The 16,483-nt window shown below is 45.9% G+C and overlaps 1 protein-coding gene across 12 annotated transcripts in view; it reads left to right on the top strand.

The window, feature by feature from the left end:
• The window catches only part of LOC123991376 (receptor-type tyrosine-protein phosphatase mu-like), a 335,771-nt gene that overhangs the window by 270,965 nt on the left and 48,323 nt on the right, over positions 1-16,483 (top strand). For 6 of the 12 annotated variants that reach the window (XM_046292910.1, XM_046292908.1, XM_046292907.1 and 3 more), the window contains 3 exons: positions 3,954-4,153; positions 11,729-11,816; positions 12,937-13,013. In XM_046292910.1, coding sequence (XP_046148866.1) covers positions 3,954-4,153; positions 11,729-11,816; positions 12,937-13,013 — 365 coding nt within the window. Of the gene's footprint in view, positions 1-101; positions 129-2,929; positions 2,942-3,953; positions 4,154-11,728; positions 11,817-12,936; positions 13,014-16,483 lie in introns of all 12 variants that reach the window. The other 6 variants (XM_046292905.1, XM_046292904.1, XM_046292902.1 and 3 more) reach the window with 2 other exon arrangements.

Here is a 16,483-nt window from a genome sequence, read left to right as displayed (position 1 = left end):
TGCTGTCTTACCTGGAGTGGGGAGTGAGTCACCTTATTCACTGCTATATTGTCTCTTCTTTGTTAACACCCTGCTCTGCACTGGTTTTGGGTTGTGGGCAGATCCCTTTGTGCCAACCGCTATCTTGGGTGAGAAAACATTCTTACTTTTTTTTCCCTACAATACATTCCTTATGCTTAAAGACCAACTGAAACGGACAACTCCAAAATAGACTAGGTGCTGTGCATTTGAGGGAAGCAGAGAGAGAGAGAGAGAGAGATGGAGAGAGATGGAGATAGTGATTTGGATTGAATTGGTTTGTTTCCTGATAATGGCTTTCACACATCCATACCTGCCTGCTTTTCTTTCTTTGTCAGACCAGAAGGTTTTTGTTTCTTTCTAATCAAGCTGAGGTTGGCTAATTCACTCCATCCCATCCGCATTCCGTGTCGTGCGTGTGACGTCACGTATGTCTATGACCTCTCATATGCATGGACAGACAATGTGGACTGGATGAGGGGGAGTGGCACAGCAAACCCCCCCCAAAAAAGAATATCCATACAAACAGACAAAGTAGTTCCCATCGCCATAGCAACGAACATGTAAAGTAGCAAACATTGGAGAGCTCTAGGGCAATGTTATTAAGGAATGACACATTTGTCATTTTGTCAATGTCACTACTGCTTAACCTACCCTAATAAACTCCTTCAGTACAACTGTCAGTTTCAACCCCTTTCATATAGAGAAAAGTTTCAATATCTTTGTCTCGGTAGGAGGTTTGTACAATAGACAGCCAGGTACAATAGACAACATACAGTGCATTTGGAAAGTATTCAGACCCCTTGACTTTTTCCATATTTTATTACTTTATGCCTTATTTTAAAATGTATTAAATAAATGTTTTTCTGCATCAATCTACACACAATAACCCATAATGACAAAGCAAGAACAGGTTTTTAGAAAATGTTGCTAATTTTATAAATAAAATATAAAAAAGAAGTACCTTATTTACATAAGTATTCAGACCCTTTGCTTTGAGACTCGAAATTGAGCTCAGGTACATCCTGTTTCCATTGATCATCCTTGAGATGTTTCTACAACTCGATTGGAGTTCACCGGTGGTAAATTCAATTGATTGGACATGATTTGGAAAGGCACACACATGTCTATATAAGAGCAAAAATCAAGCCATGAGGTCGAAGGAATTGTTCGTAGAGCTCCGAGACAGGATTGTGTCAAGGCACAGATCTGGGGAAGCGTACCAAAACATTTATTCAGCTTTAAACGTCCCCAAGAACACAGTGGCCTCCATCATTCTTAAATGGAATAAGTTTGGAACCACCAAGACTCTTCCGAGAGCTGTCCGTCCGGCCGAGCTGAGCAATCGGAGGAGAAAGGGCCTTGGTCAGGAAGATGACCAAGAACCCGATGGTCACTCTGTCAGAGCTCCAGAGTTCCTCTGTAGAGATGGGAGAACCTTCCAGAAGGAGTCCCATCTCTGCAGTACTCCGCCAATCAGGCCTTTATGGTGAAGTGGCCAGACAGAAGCCACTCCTCAGTAAAAGGCACATGACAATCTGCTTGGAATTAGCCAAAAGGCACCTCTGACTATGAGGAACAAGATTCTCTGGTCTGATGAAACCAAGATTGATCTCTTTTGCCTGACTGCCAAGAGTCACGTCTGGAGAAAACCTTGAGCCATCCCTACGGTGAAGCATGGTGGTGGCAGCATCAGCAGCGGGGACTGGGAGACTAGTTAGGATCGAGGCAAAGATTAAGGGAGCCAAGTACAGAGAGATCCTTAATGAAAACCTGCTCCAGAGCTCTATGGACCTCAGTCTGGGGCGAATGTTCTCCTTCCATCAGGACAACGACACTAAGCACACAGACAAGACAACGCAGGAATGGCTTCGGGACAAGTCTCTGAATGTCCCTGAGTGGCCCAGCCAGAGCCCGGACTTGAACCCGATTGAACATCTCTGGAGAGACCGGAAAATAGCTGTGCAGCAACGCTCCCCATCCAACCTCACAGAGCTTGAGAGGATCTGCAGAGAAGAATGGGAGAAACTTCCCGAATACTGGTGTGCCAAGCTTGTAGCGTCATACCCAAGAAGACTCTAGGCTTTAATCGCTGCCAAAGGTGCTTCAGCAAAGTACTGAGTAAAGGGTCTAAATGCTTATGTAAAGGTGATATTTCAGATGTTTATAAAAAAGTGTTGCTTTGTTATTATGTAGATTGATCAGATAAAAACCCAATTGAATCAATTTTGGAATAAGACTGTAATGTAACAAAATGTGCAAAAAGTGAAGGGGTCTCAATACTTTCCCAATTCACTTTACAAATACCAGATGTAGATATTTGACAGACAAATATTAACATACCAGATAATGTACACACTGTAGGCTAGTAGAGATACAGAACACAACAGTGTCGCAAGGAAGAATGGCGTTAGTGATTTTCTAGACGTTTCCTCGGACAAGGGCCCGTGTTCACATTCACCATTTACAGCACCACAGAGGGTTAGCTGGGGGTTCCACTTGTTTTGTAGAGAGGTTTTCAAACGTTATCTGGACTAGTTTTTTACTAGTTAAACTGTTTTGGCTAATGTCAAATTAATATTTTATTCATTCAGAAAACAAAATGTCTTTATCATGTCTTTGTCAGCATTGATTACATTTGAAATGGTCAATTCTAGGTGATTCCAACCAAATTTACACAACCCTAACTAAAGCATCCCAGATCTAGCTTTCTGTGAGGTGTCCAATTGAACTGAATAGTTGGTGAGGACTGGACTCCCGGAAAGGCAAAAACATGTTGGTGGCTAGAAACAGCTAGAGAAAATTAAAACTGTGCAGGTGCTCATGCCTAAACGTCATATTGTTGCTTATACCCTGTTTCCTTTCTCTTCTTTTCTTCTTCACATTTAACCTGTTATGTCCTCTAATAAAGTGCCCATTAATGGTAAGTTGCCAGTCTGCCCTGTTTTCTCTGGGGTGAGGAAGTGTGTGTGTGTGTGTGTGTGTGCGTGCCTCCCTCATGCTATTGAAAGGCGCTTGCCTTCCCTTGGGGCCTGCTCTCCCATCTTGTGTTGCTACGCATGCACTTGTGTTAGGGCATCTCACGCCCCCCTTCCCCCTGTGAAGCCATTACCTAGCATGGGGATTTGACTCCACCCGTGGACAGTGTTGCCTCATGCATATGTGGACTATATGACGGCCCACCCACACTCCACCACCCCCACCCCCACTTTGTTTAAACAGGGGTCTCACGCCTCTGACACTTTTTAATTTTTTTTACGGTTTCCCATAAGACATAGTTACCGAACAGAGTACCCACTTCATTTGATCGTGCACCCACGTCATCCATCCACCGCCGCCATTCCATCATCAATTTCATTTTGCCATTGGTCGATTTTGTGGATAGGAAGTTTGTATTGAGAAGTTAGCCACAAGTTAGCGCTGTGAGAAGTTAGCCTCAAGCTAGCGCTGTGAGAAGTTAGCCTCAAGCTAGCGCTATGACAAGTTAGCCACAAGCTAGCGCTGTGATAAGTTGGCCACCTGCTAGCGCTGTGAGAATTTAGCCACAAGCTAGCGCTGTGAGAAGTTAGCCACAAGCTAGCGCTATGAGAAGTGAGGGTTGTTCTAGCGGCAATAGAAATAAAGCTCTTTTCCCTCATTGTATAATGTAAATAGATTTATTTTACACCATGTTATCTGTTAAGATACGAGCTCCATTTTGTGTTCACCAAGTTTCAAAACACTGTAATAACTAGTTGAGCACAACGTAGTTTATAAGTAACTCCTGTTCATTTCATGTTTTCTCATTGAATAACTATACTGTGACCCTGTATTCATCCATTATAATGTCAAGAGTGTTTCCTATTCTATGTCCGTATGGCGTTGTGGGGCACTCCAGTCCTGACCAGTGTATATGTATTTGTGCGTGACCTCGTCCCTCCTCTCTGGGTTTCTAGATGAGAACCACACCATGACCAGTGACACCAGCAGTCTGGTCCAGTCCCACAGCCACTCCTATAAGAAGAAGAGGGAGGTGGCAGACGTGCCCCCCTACCAGACGGGTCAGCTCCACCCAGCCATCCGCGTGGCAGACCTGCTCCAGCACATTACCCAGATGAAGTGTGCTGAGGGCTACGGCTTCAAGGAGGAGTACGAGGTGAGAGCACCAACTGCCTGCAAAATGTAGGGTCCCACCCTCCTCAATCACATGGCAAATCCTCACACACACACAAACGTCCTCACATGTCAAAATGCCCCCTCATATCAAAATGTCCTCACACGCACCCACTAATGTCCTCCCATATCACTTCCCCAGTCTGTCTGTCTTTGTCCCTGGTTGTCTTTCTTTCTGTTGTTACATTCGTTCTTGTTTATTTGCACCATACTCTTTTTCTTTTCTTTAGATTCATTGTTTGTTAGATTGATTTTGTCACTTTTTATCTCTCCGCAAATGAACTTCTCACTAGCTATTGTTGCACACAAAAATGCAGCGGGTTTTGTGTCCACACACTACTTCCGTTCCAATGTTTGTCACCACTTGAATTCCTCTCACATAGTGTTTGGTCTCCTGCAGTTTGTTGACTGGACGCCACACTGCTTCGACCTTACTGCCCCGTAAACGGCATCCACTTGGCTTCCTAACAATGCTAAACAACCGTCCTGGTGAAAAAAATGTGCCTTCTGAATCTTTAAAAATCCTACAGCACACGCATCCGCTAATGGGGGATTTCGCAGGCTGAGACTGTCTTAATGGCTCAGACCAGTGCGAGTTGTCAGCTCTGCCTAGAGTCTGTTTATGTGAATTATATGGGAACAGCGCTTTTCTCCAGAAGCTTATGACAAAGCTAACGACTGTCACAGCAGTGCCTTATTTCCTCACCCTTACATAGTGTGTGTGCTTGAATACAATTGTTTGTGTGTGTGTGTGTACATACTGTATACACAAGCTACCTCTCTCACCTTCCAACCCATTACAAGGGAGTTTCTACCTTTTCTACGGAGGGTATTTTTCAGTGGAGTGAAAATACTTTAAAGTACTACTTAAGTTGTTTTTGCGGGTGTCTGTACTTTATTTTACTGTTTATACGTTTGACTACTTTTACTTCACTAGATTCCTAATGACAATAATATGCTTTTTACTCCATTCATTTTCCCTGATACCTAAAATAACTCGTTAGATTTTGAATGCTTAGCAGGACTGGAAAATGGTGCAATTCATGCACTTATCAAGGGAACATCCCTGGTCATCCCTACTGCCTCTGATCTGGCGGACTCACTAAACACACATGCTACATTTGTAAATGATGTGTGCCTCAGGCTATCTGTAAAATAATGGTGCCGTCTAGTTTGATTAATATAAGGAATTTTAAAAGATTTTTACTTTTGATACGTAAGTATATTTTAGCAATTGCATTTATTTTGATACTTAAGTACATTTAAAACCAAATACAATTAGATGTATACTCAAGTAGTATTTTACTGGGTGACTTTCACTTTTACTTAAGTCATTTTCTATTAAGGTATCTTTATTTTAGGTACAATTAGGTACTTTTTCCACCACTGGTATTTACCTGAAATAAACTATCCACCATTCCCCCTCCCATCTTGTACTTTCCTTTGCTATACCCACTATTTACACATTAAACAACACATGAATCAGATGAATAATTCAATCTCCCATGCCCTGGGCTGGCCCTGTGGTTTGGGACTTCCCTGAGGGCTCAATTCATTATGGATATAGATGGATGATTTTTAGGGCTTAGGTAGGCTGCTAGTGTAATAATACAGTATTTGCCAGTCATAAGAATACGGAGTGCAGAATAATTGATGCCCCTCCACTCTTCCACCTGAAAGTGCTTCTCTTCACTGTTTTTCTATAGTTTTCTACCTTTCTATTTGTAATGCCGCTACAAGTTAGAGACGGCGAATCATTGTAGTGTCCCCCCCCTCCCCCGTTTTGTTCCCTGTTTTCTGCTACCACTGTCTCTTCTCATGTTCTCTCTAAACACAACGAGCCGAGCACTAAACTGATCAATTCTAATCTCTCCCCCCCGATTCCATGCTTCTTGTTATTACATAACGTTATCTATGGAAAAGATAAACGAGGTAAGCAAGTCCCCTTTTTGGTTTGATTGTAAACAAATGTTTTTAGATTGTAGCTTTGTTACAGTATCAATCACAGAAACCCTAGATGCAGCGATCTCACAACCTACACCTCCTGATAATGATTAGAATTCTCTCTACGATACCTGCTGTTGGTTGTCTGTGTCCAAAAACATGCATTTAACAAACCGCAATATACAACAACAACCAAATGTGTCGTCTGAGATTGAATCCCCCTGGTCAATGAGAATATAAGAGTGGTGAAATGAGTGACGTTAAGTTGACACTACAGTACAGAGCAGAGGTCCTGACTAATGGAAGTGTTTGTAGACAAAACACACTCCGCATTCATCCCAGACACACAGTAAATGATTCTCCTATAGTTCAGGCCTGTCTCTGCTTCAAAGGAAAAAACATATTTGATTTGTGTTGATGATAATGCAGTCAGACGCCATTTGAATTCTTAAGTCATGAAAGACTTGCTCTCTTGGTATAATATCTTACACCCAAAAAATAACCAACAAGAAAGACTGGCAGAATCTGATCGTACTTACCCTCAACAAAAATATAAACGCAACATGCAACAATTTCAAAGGGTTACAGTTCATATGAGGAAATCAGTCAATGTAAATGAATGCATTAGGGCCTAATCTACGGATTTCACATGACTGGGAATACAGACATATATCTGCTGGTCACGGCTACCTTAAAAATGGCACGACAATGGGCCTCAGGATCTCGTCACGGTATCTCTGTGCATTCAAATTGCCATTGATAAAGTGCAATTCTGTTCATTGTCCGTAGCTTATATTTGCCCATACCATAACCCCACCGCCACCATGGGGCACTCTGTTCACAACGTTGACTTCTGCAAACCGCCCGCCCACACGACGCCAAACACGCTGTCTGCCATCTGCCTGGTACAGTTGAAACCGGGATTCATCCAGGAAGAGCTCACTTCTCCAGCGTGCCAGTGGCCATCGAAGGTGAGCGAGCATTTGCCCACTGAAGTTGGTTACGATGCCGAACTGCAGTCAGGTCAAGACCCTGGTGAGGATGACGAGTATGACGAGGATGACGAGTACACAGATGAGCTCCCCTGAGATGGTTTCTGTCAGTTTGTGCAGTTTGTATGTGTAAACCCACAGTTTCATTAACTTTCCGGATGGCTGGTAGAACGATCCTGCAGGTAAAGAAACCGGATGTGGAGGTCCTGGGTTGGCGTGGTTACACGTGGTCTGCGGTTGTGAGGCTGCTTTGGATGTACTGCCATATTCTCTAAAACTACTTTGGAGGTGGCTTATTGCATTCTCTGGCAACCGCTCTGATGGACATTCCTGCAGTCAACTGCACGCTGCCTCAAAACTTGAGACATCTGTGGCGTTGTGTGACGAAACTGCACATTTTAGAGTGGCCTTTTATTGTCCCCAGCACAAGGTGCACCTGTGTAATGACCATGCTGTTTAATCAGCTTCTTCATATGCCACACTTGTCAGGTGGATGGATTATCTTGGCAAAGGAGAAATGCTGATTTACAGGGATGTAAACTAATTTGTAAACAACCTTTGTTTGGATTTGGTCTCGTGAGAGTCGACCACAGATCTCATCTCAGTAGCTCTACTTCCATGAAAATCATCTGTTTAAGGCTTTGAAAATGTTTTTTGGGGGGGAAAGTAAGCAGGGCTTTGAATTCATTACTGGCTTTCCACCATCCACCAATCACGTTAAGGGTTACTGGCGGGTGGTGGGAAAACCTGGCCAATGGTAGATTAGTATGATAGTGCCAAGGGGGATAGATGGAGCCTGGAGCTACCTCCTAGCCATTTGACTTGTAATTCCCCCACAGTTTGCTGCTATGGATGTTAGTAATACAATATTATGTTTTATATTTTGCTAGACCTTTTTTCATTAGTATCCAACTTTTGGGTGATTTAATAGGCTCAGAAAAGCATGTTGCAAACTCTAACATGTCTTAAATAAATGTTGTATTACCCAATTTTGTATTTTACCTCGAGCCGCAGATTTCGTAGAAGTCTTGCAAACACAAGAGACATTGTTGCCAAATCTATTATTTTTCAAAGCTGGCAGTCAAAAATGATGAAGTAACACAATGAATAGTTGAACACCTGCCAGTGTTGGTGCACTTCACATCACATAATATTTTTTTGTGTTATCTATCTCTTCCCAAGATATTTTGACAGAGTCCAGATTTTTTATAGTAATCTTTTTCTCATTGACACCGCTCACCTCTGGAGGAAGGAAAAGGGAGAGAGAGTCTCTCTCTATCAATCCTCTCCTCCCCTGGTTCTCTCGCTCATCAGGGCAGCTCCTTGTCACATCTTGCACATGAAAAGATAGCTCTCTTGAAAGACACACGGCAGCAATGAATAACAAACCAGCACCACTTTGAAACTCTAAACCTAGAGAGGGAGATGGAGGGAGGAGACTATAAGCATCTGCAGTATTGTCAACATGTGTTAAACTGTGTTTAATGCCTCTTTACTGCAGCTAGTTCTGAGACATTCAGAGAGAGAGAATGTGATCTGCGTTAAACTACGGCCTTCTCTTCAAAGTGTCCCTTGCGGTTAACAAGACCTGTAAGGGCATGTTTTTCCAACACCCAACCGTGCTTGGTAAAAGTCAGGTGATAAGGCTGGTCTTTTAAGCTCATCTCAAGGTGACGTCTAAATGTGTACTCAAAGGATTGTTTGCATATTAATGCCGGAGACCCTCGACACCAAAGACGTCTTCAGGAAAATACACATTTTATTCCGTCCTTTCTGATTACTCCTTCATCCTCATTTAGTCAAATGGCTGTGTGATATCCATTGATAACTGTTAATAAATGACATATTTTCACACCTTAGGCATCCCAGTCACCACCTTTCAGAAAATACACCAAGTTCACCATCATTTGATTTGGAGTGGTGGTGCCTTTCCCTTCATTGCGTATGCCGTGGGGTGGGAGGGGGCGGTGTGAAGAGGCTCCTCGTCATGAGGACTGAGCTGTTTCATTATCCACTCAGAGGACTGATCAAGGCTTCTTGTTCCGTGTCATATCATTGAGGGGAAGAAGCGCGCGAGAGATCTAGGGGGGGGGGGGGTAAGTAGGATTTACAGGTAAAAAATAAGTTGCACTGCAAGCAATCAAATCTAATCAGATGAATTGTCTGATGGGACTAAGAGAGATCGAGTGGTATTGGAAAGAGCGTGGGATGGGTATGGCTAAATAACAACACCTCGTTATGATCCGTTTATACGTCCTGACACTCTTTGGAGACGTGATGTTGGGGGGAAGTGGAGGAGACAGTAACTTACAAGAGGAAAGCAGTAGCCCCTAGCCTGGGTAAAGAACCAATAATCAACAGCACCACTCTTTGGAGACGTGATGTTGGGGGGAAGTGGAGGAGACATTAACTTACAGGAGGAAAGCAGTAGCCCCTAGCCTGGGTAAAGAACCAATAATCAACAGCACCACTCTTTGGAGACGTGATGTTGGGGGGAAGTGGAGGAGACATTAACTTACAGGAGGAAAGCAGTAGCCCCTAGCCTGGGTAAAGAACCAATAATCAACAGCACCACTCTTTGGAGACGTGATGTTGGGGGGAAGTGGAGGAGACATTAACTTACAGGAGGAAAGCAGTAGCCCCTAGCCTGGGTAAAGAACCAATAATCAACAGCACCACTCTTTGGAGACGTGATGTTGGGGGGAAGTGGAGGAGACATTAACTTACAGGAGGAAAGCAGTAGCCCCTAGCCTGGGTAAAGAACCAATAATCAACAGCACCACTCTTTGGAGACGTGATGTTGGGGGGAAGTGGAGGAGACATTAACTTACAGGAGGAAAGCAGTAGCCCCTAGCCTGGGTAAAGAACCAATAATCAACAGCACCACTCCAGCAATGACATTTATTTTCATAATTAGTCCTAATTGGGTGTTCCGGTGCAAGATCAGAATTCCCAAAAACTCATACTATTAATAGGTGGTGCTGTGCTCGAGCAGAGTTTTTTGATCAGGCAGGTGTGTGTGTGTGTGTGTGTGTGTGTGTGTGTGTGTGTGTGTGTGTGTGTGTGTGTGTGTGTGTGTGTGTGTGTGTGTGTGTGTGTGTTCATCTTCTGGTATGTTTCGGGGACTAGTCTTTCAGAGAGTATGTGGGCACAGTTTGTAAGGAGGACTGGTGTTCTACCTCGGTGAGGTTAGAGAGATTCTGATTGGCTTCAGTGGTGGCCTAATGGGCACCATTGCTCCCAGAAGGCCGTTCTCCTGCTTCCTCTCATCTTTAATAATGATGAAGATATATCTCTGTTTTGACTGGAAAGGATCCACGACTGAGCTGTGCTGTCCATTTAAAGAGCTGACCTCCTAACCCTTAGGACCTTTCATGTCCTCCTGTTTAACACTTTCTCTCTCTGTTCCCCCTCTCTCTCTCTCTCTCTCTCTGTTTCTCTCTCTGTCCCCTCCTCTCTCTCTCTCTCTCTCTCTCCTGTTTCTCTCTCTGTTCCCCCCTCTCTCTCTCTCTCTCTTCTATTTCTCTCTCTGTTCCCCCCTCTCTCTCTCTCTCTCTCCTGTTTCTCTCTCTGTTCCCCCTCTCTCTCTCTCTCTTCTGTATCTCTCTCTGTTCCCCCTCTCTCTCTCTCTCTTCTGTTTCTCTCTCTGTTCCACCCTCTCTCTCTCTCTCTCTCTCTTCTGTTTCTCTCTCTGTTCCCCTCTCTCTCTCTCTCTCTCTCTCTGTTTCTCTCTCTGTTCCCCCTCTCTCTCTCTCTCTCTTCTGTATCTCTCTCTGTGGCCCCCTCTCTCTCTCTCTCTTCTGTTTCTCTCTCTGTTCCCCCTCTCTCTCTCTCTCTCTCTTCTGTTTCTCTCTCTGTTCCCCCTCTCTCTCTCTTCTGTTTCTCTCTCTGTTCCCCCTCTCTCTCTCTCTCTCTCTTCTGTATCTCTCTCTGTTCCCCCTCTCTCTCTCTCTCTCTCTCCTGTATCTCTCTCTGTTCCCCCTCTCTCTCTCTCTCTCTTCTGTTTCTCTCTCTGTTCCCCTCTCTCTCTCTCTCTCTCTTCTGTTTCTCTCTCTGTTCCCCCTCTCTCTCTCTCTCTTCTGTATCTCTCTCTGTTCCCCCTCTCTCTCTCTCTCTCTCTTCTGTTTCTCTCTCTGTTCCCCCTCTCTCTCTCTCTCTCTGTTTCTCTCTCTGTTCCCCCCCTCTCTCTCTCTCTTCTGTTTCTCTCTCTGTTCCCCCTCTCTCTCTCTCTCTCTCTCTTCTGTTTCTCTCTCTGTTCCCCCTCTCTCTCTCTCTCTCTCTTCTGTTTCTCTCTCTGTTCCCCCTCTCTCTCTCTCTCTTCTGTTTCTCTCTCTGTTCCCCCTCTCTCTCTCTCTCTCCTGTTTCTCTCTCTGTTCCCCCTCTCTCTCTCTCTCTCCTGTTTCTCTCTCTGTTCCCCCTCTCTCTCTCTCTCTCTCTCTCTCTCTCTCTCTCTCCTGTTTCTCTCTCTGTTCCCCCTCTCTCTCTCTCTCTCTCTCTCTCTCTCTCTCTCTCTCTCTCTCTTCCTCTCTCTCTCTCTCTCTCTCTCTCTCTCTCTCTCTCTCTGTTCCCCCCTCTCTCTCTCTCTCCTGTTTCTCTCTCTTTTTCTTTCCTTCCATCCGCAGAGCTTCTTTGAAGGACAGTCTGCACCGTGGGACTCTGCCAAGAAAGACGAGAACAGGATGAAGAACCGATACGGAAACATTATTGCATGTGGGTACAAACAATTCTTCCTTTTTTGTCTCGTCAGTCAAATCCCCCAGTTGGATATAAATTCTCAGTGTGGGTCTATTTGTGAACATTATTGTGAAAAATGTCAAGGCTGTATTGTTTGTCCTTTTAGAGCAGCGTATAGTTTGGAACATATGAAATGGTTCTACTGAATGTTAACTATAAGAACTGCGATCATTCTCTTCCTGAAAATGTCATCTTTAAGCTGTGATTGTCACGACAACTGACATCCTATCAGACATATACACACAGGCAGTACTAATTGCCTTTGCAATTATGAAAATGAGCCCTGACTTGGGAACAATTTCATTTCTGGGCTTGAGACATTGCCGAGGGTGTCACACACACACCACCCTCACAGCTATACCAGTCCCCCAACGAGGAGACCGCCCCTGTCATTTCCACGGCAATAAGATTCCGGACACTTCCTGTCTCTGCAAATGAGCAACCGACCAATCACAGTTCTCCACCCGGCGCGGCTGCCAATTAGCTGCAGGGCATGTTGGATGGACTGCCAGTTTTCTGCCGGCTGTAATAATTAAAGTGAATAAATCATTCAGAGTGAGTTAGCGTCTCCTCTGTGAAATGGGAGAGAAAGAGAGAACAGAGGAGATATCTCGTATTAGTCAAATTGAATTATTTTGACTAATGGATAGACACTTGTTTCATAACAGAGCTCTGTTGTGGTGATTTTGATTAAGTAGAGGCACACTTCACTATGGTTGATTTACCAAAGCTTATTCTCTGCAACTATCTGGTGATTTGGACTCACTGGGTCCAGATCATTCTCTTTGAATTCTAAAAATAAAGAAGAACTGAAACTGAACAGTGCTAGCGTAGTTCACTTCCACACCACCGTTGACTTGCACCCTAATGAATAGGGACTTCTACTTATTAAACCAGGAAAAGGCTTCCTTCTATAGGGCATATGTCAGAGAAAAACACAGTGACCTGGTAGTTGTACCTGCAGGAGTTGATGACCTTAAACTTCATAGTCCCTATCCTCCACAGGGATGGCCTACCAGTGTTTTCATCTCCGTCTCGTTCGTATGACTAATGGGGCCCTTGTTTCTCTCTCTCTCTCTGTCCTGTCTTCCTCCAGATGATCACTCCCGTGTCCGGCTGCAGGCTATTGAGGGAGAGCAGAGCTCTGACTACATTAATGCAAATTACGTGGATGTAAGTACAACACCAGCCGGGGTTAGACAGAAAGGTCAGCCAGCATGTGTGTGCGCATAGCTCTCAGAAGGAACGAGATGATGGCAAGGCTACTGCTTATAGCCCCCCCAATCCTCCTCACTCTCCTCCTTTCCTCTTCCTCTCAAAATAGGGATATATACAGTGCCTTTGGAAAGTGTTCAGACCCGTTGACTTTTTCAACATTTTGTTAGGTTACAGCCTTATTCTATAATGGCTATAAAATGAGCTCAGGTGCATCCTGTTTCCATTGATCATCCTTGAGATGTTTCTACAACTTGATTGGAGTCCACCTGTGGAAAATTCAGTTGATCGGACATGATTTGGAAAGGTACACACCGGTCTATACAATGTCCCACAGTTGACAGTGCATGTCAGAGCAAAAACCAATCCATGAGGTCGAAGGAGTTGTCCATATAATTCAGAGACAGGATTGTGTCGAGGCACAGATCTGGGGAAGGGTGTCAAAAAATGTCTGCAGTATTGAAGGTTCCCAACAACAAGTACGGGAATTGCACCAATAAGACAAGACTGTAACTACCAATGGGATACCACAAAATTGGGGAGAAAAAAGGAGTTAAAATTGGGTATTGTGTGTAGATTGATGAGGGGGAAAAACAATTGATTACATTTTAGAATAAGGCTTTAATGTAACAAAATGTGGAAAAAGTCAAGAGGTCAGAATACTTTCTGATTGCGCTGTATGTCCAATCTGTAGAATTAGAATACTTGGTCCAACTCTACGGACTGCACACAGACACGTCCAGCACGTAGGATTGTTGGTTTGCTAAAAACCCACCCCTTGTTTACCCTCCTGGCTATTACTGTTGACAGAGTACATTTTATTTTCCTCTCCAGTCAACCAGCTGGCACAGTGCAACCCACGCCAACCAACCACCCCATGCATACTTATCATCTCCCTCTTCCTCACCTCCCCCTCTACCTCCTCGCCTCCCCTCCACCTCCTCGCCTCCCCCTCTCCATCCTTGCCTCCTCCTCCACACCTCCCCTCTACCTTCTCATCTCCCCCTCTACCTCCTCGCCTCCTCCTTCACGCCTCCCCCTCTACCTCCTAGCTTTCTCCACGCCTCCCACTCTACCTCCTAGCTTTCTCCACGCCTCCCACTCTACCTCCTAGCTTCCTCCTCGCCTCCTCCTTTACCTCCTCTCTGCCTCCTTCACGCCTCCCCCTCTACCTCCTAGCTTCCTCCCCTCTACCTCTTAGCTTCCTCCCCCTCTACCTCCTAGCTTCCTCCTCGCCTCCTCCTTTACCTCCTCTCCGCCTCCTTCACACCTCCCCCTCTACCTCCTAGCTTCCTCCACACCTCCCCCTCTACCTCCTAGCTTCCTCCACACCTCCCCCTCTACCTCCTAGCTTCCTCCACCCCCCCCTCTACCTACTAGCTTCCTCCTCGCCTCCTCCTTTACCTCCTCTCTGCTTCCTTCATGCCTACCCCTCTACCTCCTCGCTTCCTCCACGCCTCCCCCTCTACCTCCTTGCCTCCCCCTCTACCTTCTTGCCTCCCCCTCTACCTCCTTGTCTCCCCCTCTACATCCTTACCTCCCCCTCTACCTCCTAGCTTCCTCCTCGCCATCCTCGCCTCCTCCTCCATGCCTCCTCCTCTACCGCCACTCCGAGCTTTGCCTTCATTTGTCATTAGCCATTAGCAACATTAGCGTTAGCTCCCTCTTCAAATGTAAATGAGTGTAGATTTGCAGTGCAGGTGCTCGGAGATTGATAAAGAGATAATTATGAAAGCAGCGGCTCATTGTCAATAGAGGACTATCTAAGTGTTAGAGCGGAAACATCTAAGTCCTCGCTGTCTTGCTTGGGTACCGCCTGTTCTTATAGTTCTCTATAACCAGAAGTTATCCAGAACCATTTTTATTTGCATACGTGATTGTTGTTTGGGTCTGGGAGGTGTGATTACAAGGACATTATGTAGAGTGACATCTGTTACGTTGTTGCTACGTTGTTGTTAAGTCTGTTAAGATGCTGTCCCTAGAAACTTAATGGACATTTAGCATTTGAAATAAGGATTTGTCATCCCACCAAATCAATTTCCTAAGAATCAGTTTTACAGTACTCATTAGAATATAGCAGAAATAAATTCTGGGTGTTTGTGTGTCCAGTCCTGTGCCTGTGTCCAGTCGTGTATCTGTGTCCAGTCCTGTGTGTGTTGTGTTGAATTAGCATTCTGCGGCTCATCTAGCTGCACTGCAGGTTAGCTGATGAAGCTACTTACAGCCTGACCCCCAAGGGACTCGTGGTGAATTAACCATCAGGACTCCTATTAGGACACAGGCCTGAAGACCTGTATATGTACTGTACACCTCCCTCCGATGAACCTCTCCGTTCAGACTCTGTCTGGCTCGCTGCTCCCTCCCGAGTGTTTCTGTAGCCTGGTCCAAGATCTGTTTGTGCTGTCTTGCATGACGACGACCATAGCAGTTGGCTAATTAGCACAGATCTGGGACCAGGCTAGGGTTTGTGTGTGGCGCAGTCAGTCAGTGAACTCTGCAGCACTTTAGTGAGTGCTGCTTGTCTCCCAGGCACAGACTCAACAGATCCCAATGAAGTCGAATTTCAGAAGAACGTCGAAACCTTTCTTCCATCATGATGATCACACAATACGTGACCAGTCAAAAACCCTTCTCCTAATAGTCTCTCGCTAACTAACTCTATAGTCGATTTTCCTCACCATGTGTGCTCCCACGGTGATAATTCATCGATAGTGTGTAGAGCAAGAGGATAAACAACTCTTATGCCGGACAATATATAAAGAAATCAGAGAGGCAGAGAGCCCGTCAGAGCCCAGAGGGGCAGAGAGCCCGTCAGAGCCCAGAGGGGCAGAGAGCCCGTCAGAGCCCAGAGGGGCAGAGAGCCCGTCAGAGCCCAGAGGGGCAGAGAGCCCGTCAGAGCCCAGAGGGGCAGAGAGCCCGTCAGAGCCCAGAGGGGCAGAGAGCCCGTCAGAGCCCAGAGGGGCAGAGAGCCCGTCAGAGCCCAGAGGGGCAGAGAGCCCGTCAGAGCCCAGAGGGGCAGAGAGCCCGTCAGAGCCCAGAGGGGCAGAGAGCCCAGAGAGCCCGTCAGAGCCCAGAGGGGCAGAGAGCCCGTCAGAGCCCAGAGGGGCAGAGAGCCCGTCAGAGCCCAGAGGGGGGCAGAGAGCCCGTCAGAGCCCAGAGGGGCAGAGAGCCCGTCAGAGCCCAGAGGGGGCAGAGAGCCCGCCCAGAGGGGCAGAGCCCAGAGGGGCAGAGAGCCCGTCAGAGCCCAGAGGGGGGCAGAGAGCCCGTCAGAGCCCAGAGGGGGGCAGAGAGCCCAGAGGGGCAGAGAGTCAGAGAGCCCAGAGGGGCAGAGAGCCCGTCAGAGCCCAGAGGGGCAGAGAGCCCGTCAGAGCCCAGAGGGGCAGAGAGCCCGTCAGAGCCCAGAGGGGCAGAGAGCCCGTCAGAGCCCA

This window comes from Oncorhynchus gorbuscha, linkage group LG12 (genome assembly GCF_021184085.1).
Source record: "Oncorhynchus gorbuscha isolate QuinsamMale2020 ecotype Even-year linkage group LG12, OgorEven_v1.0, whole genome shotgun sequence".
Taxonomy (NCBI): domain Eukaryota; kingdom Metazoa; phylum Chordata; class Actinopteri; order Salmoniformes; family Salmonidae; genus Oncorhynchus; species Oncorhynchus gorbuscha.
This window is presented reverse-complemented; position numbering and strand designations above follow the sequence as displayed.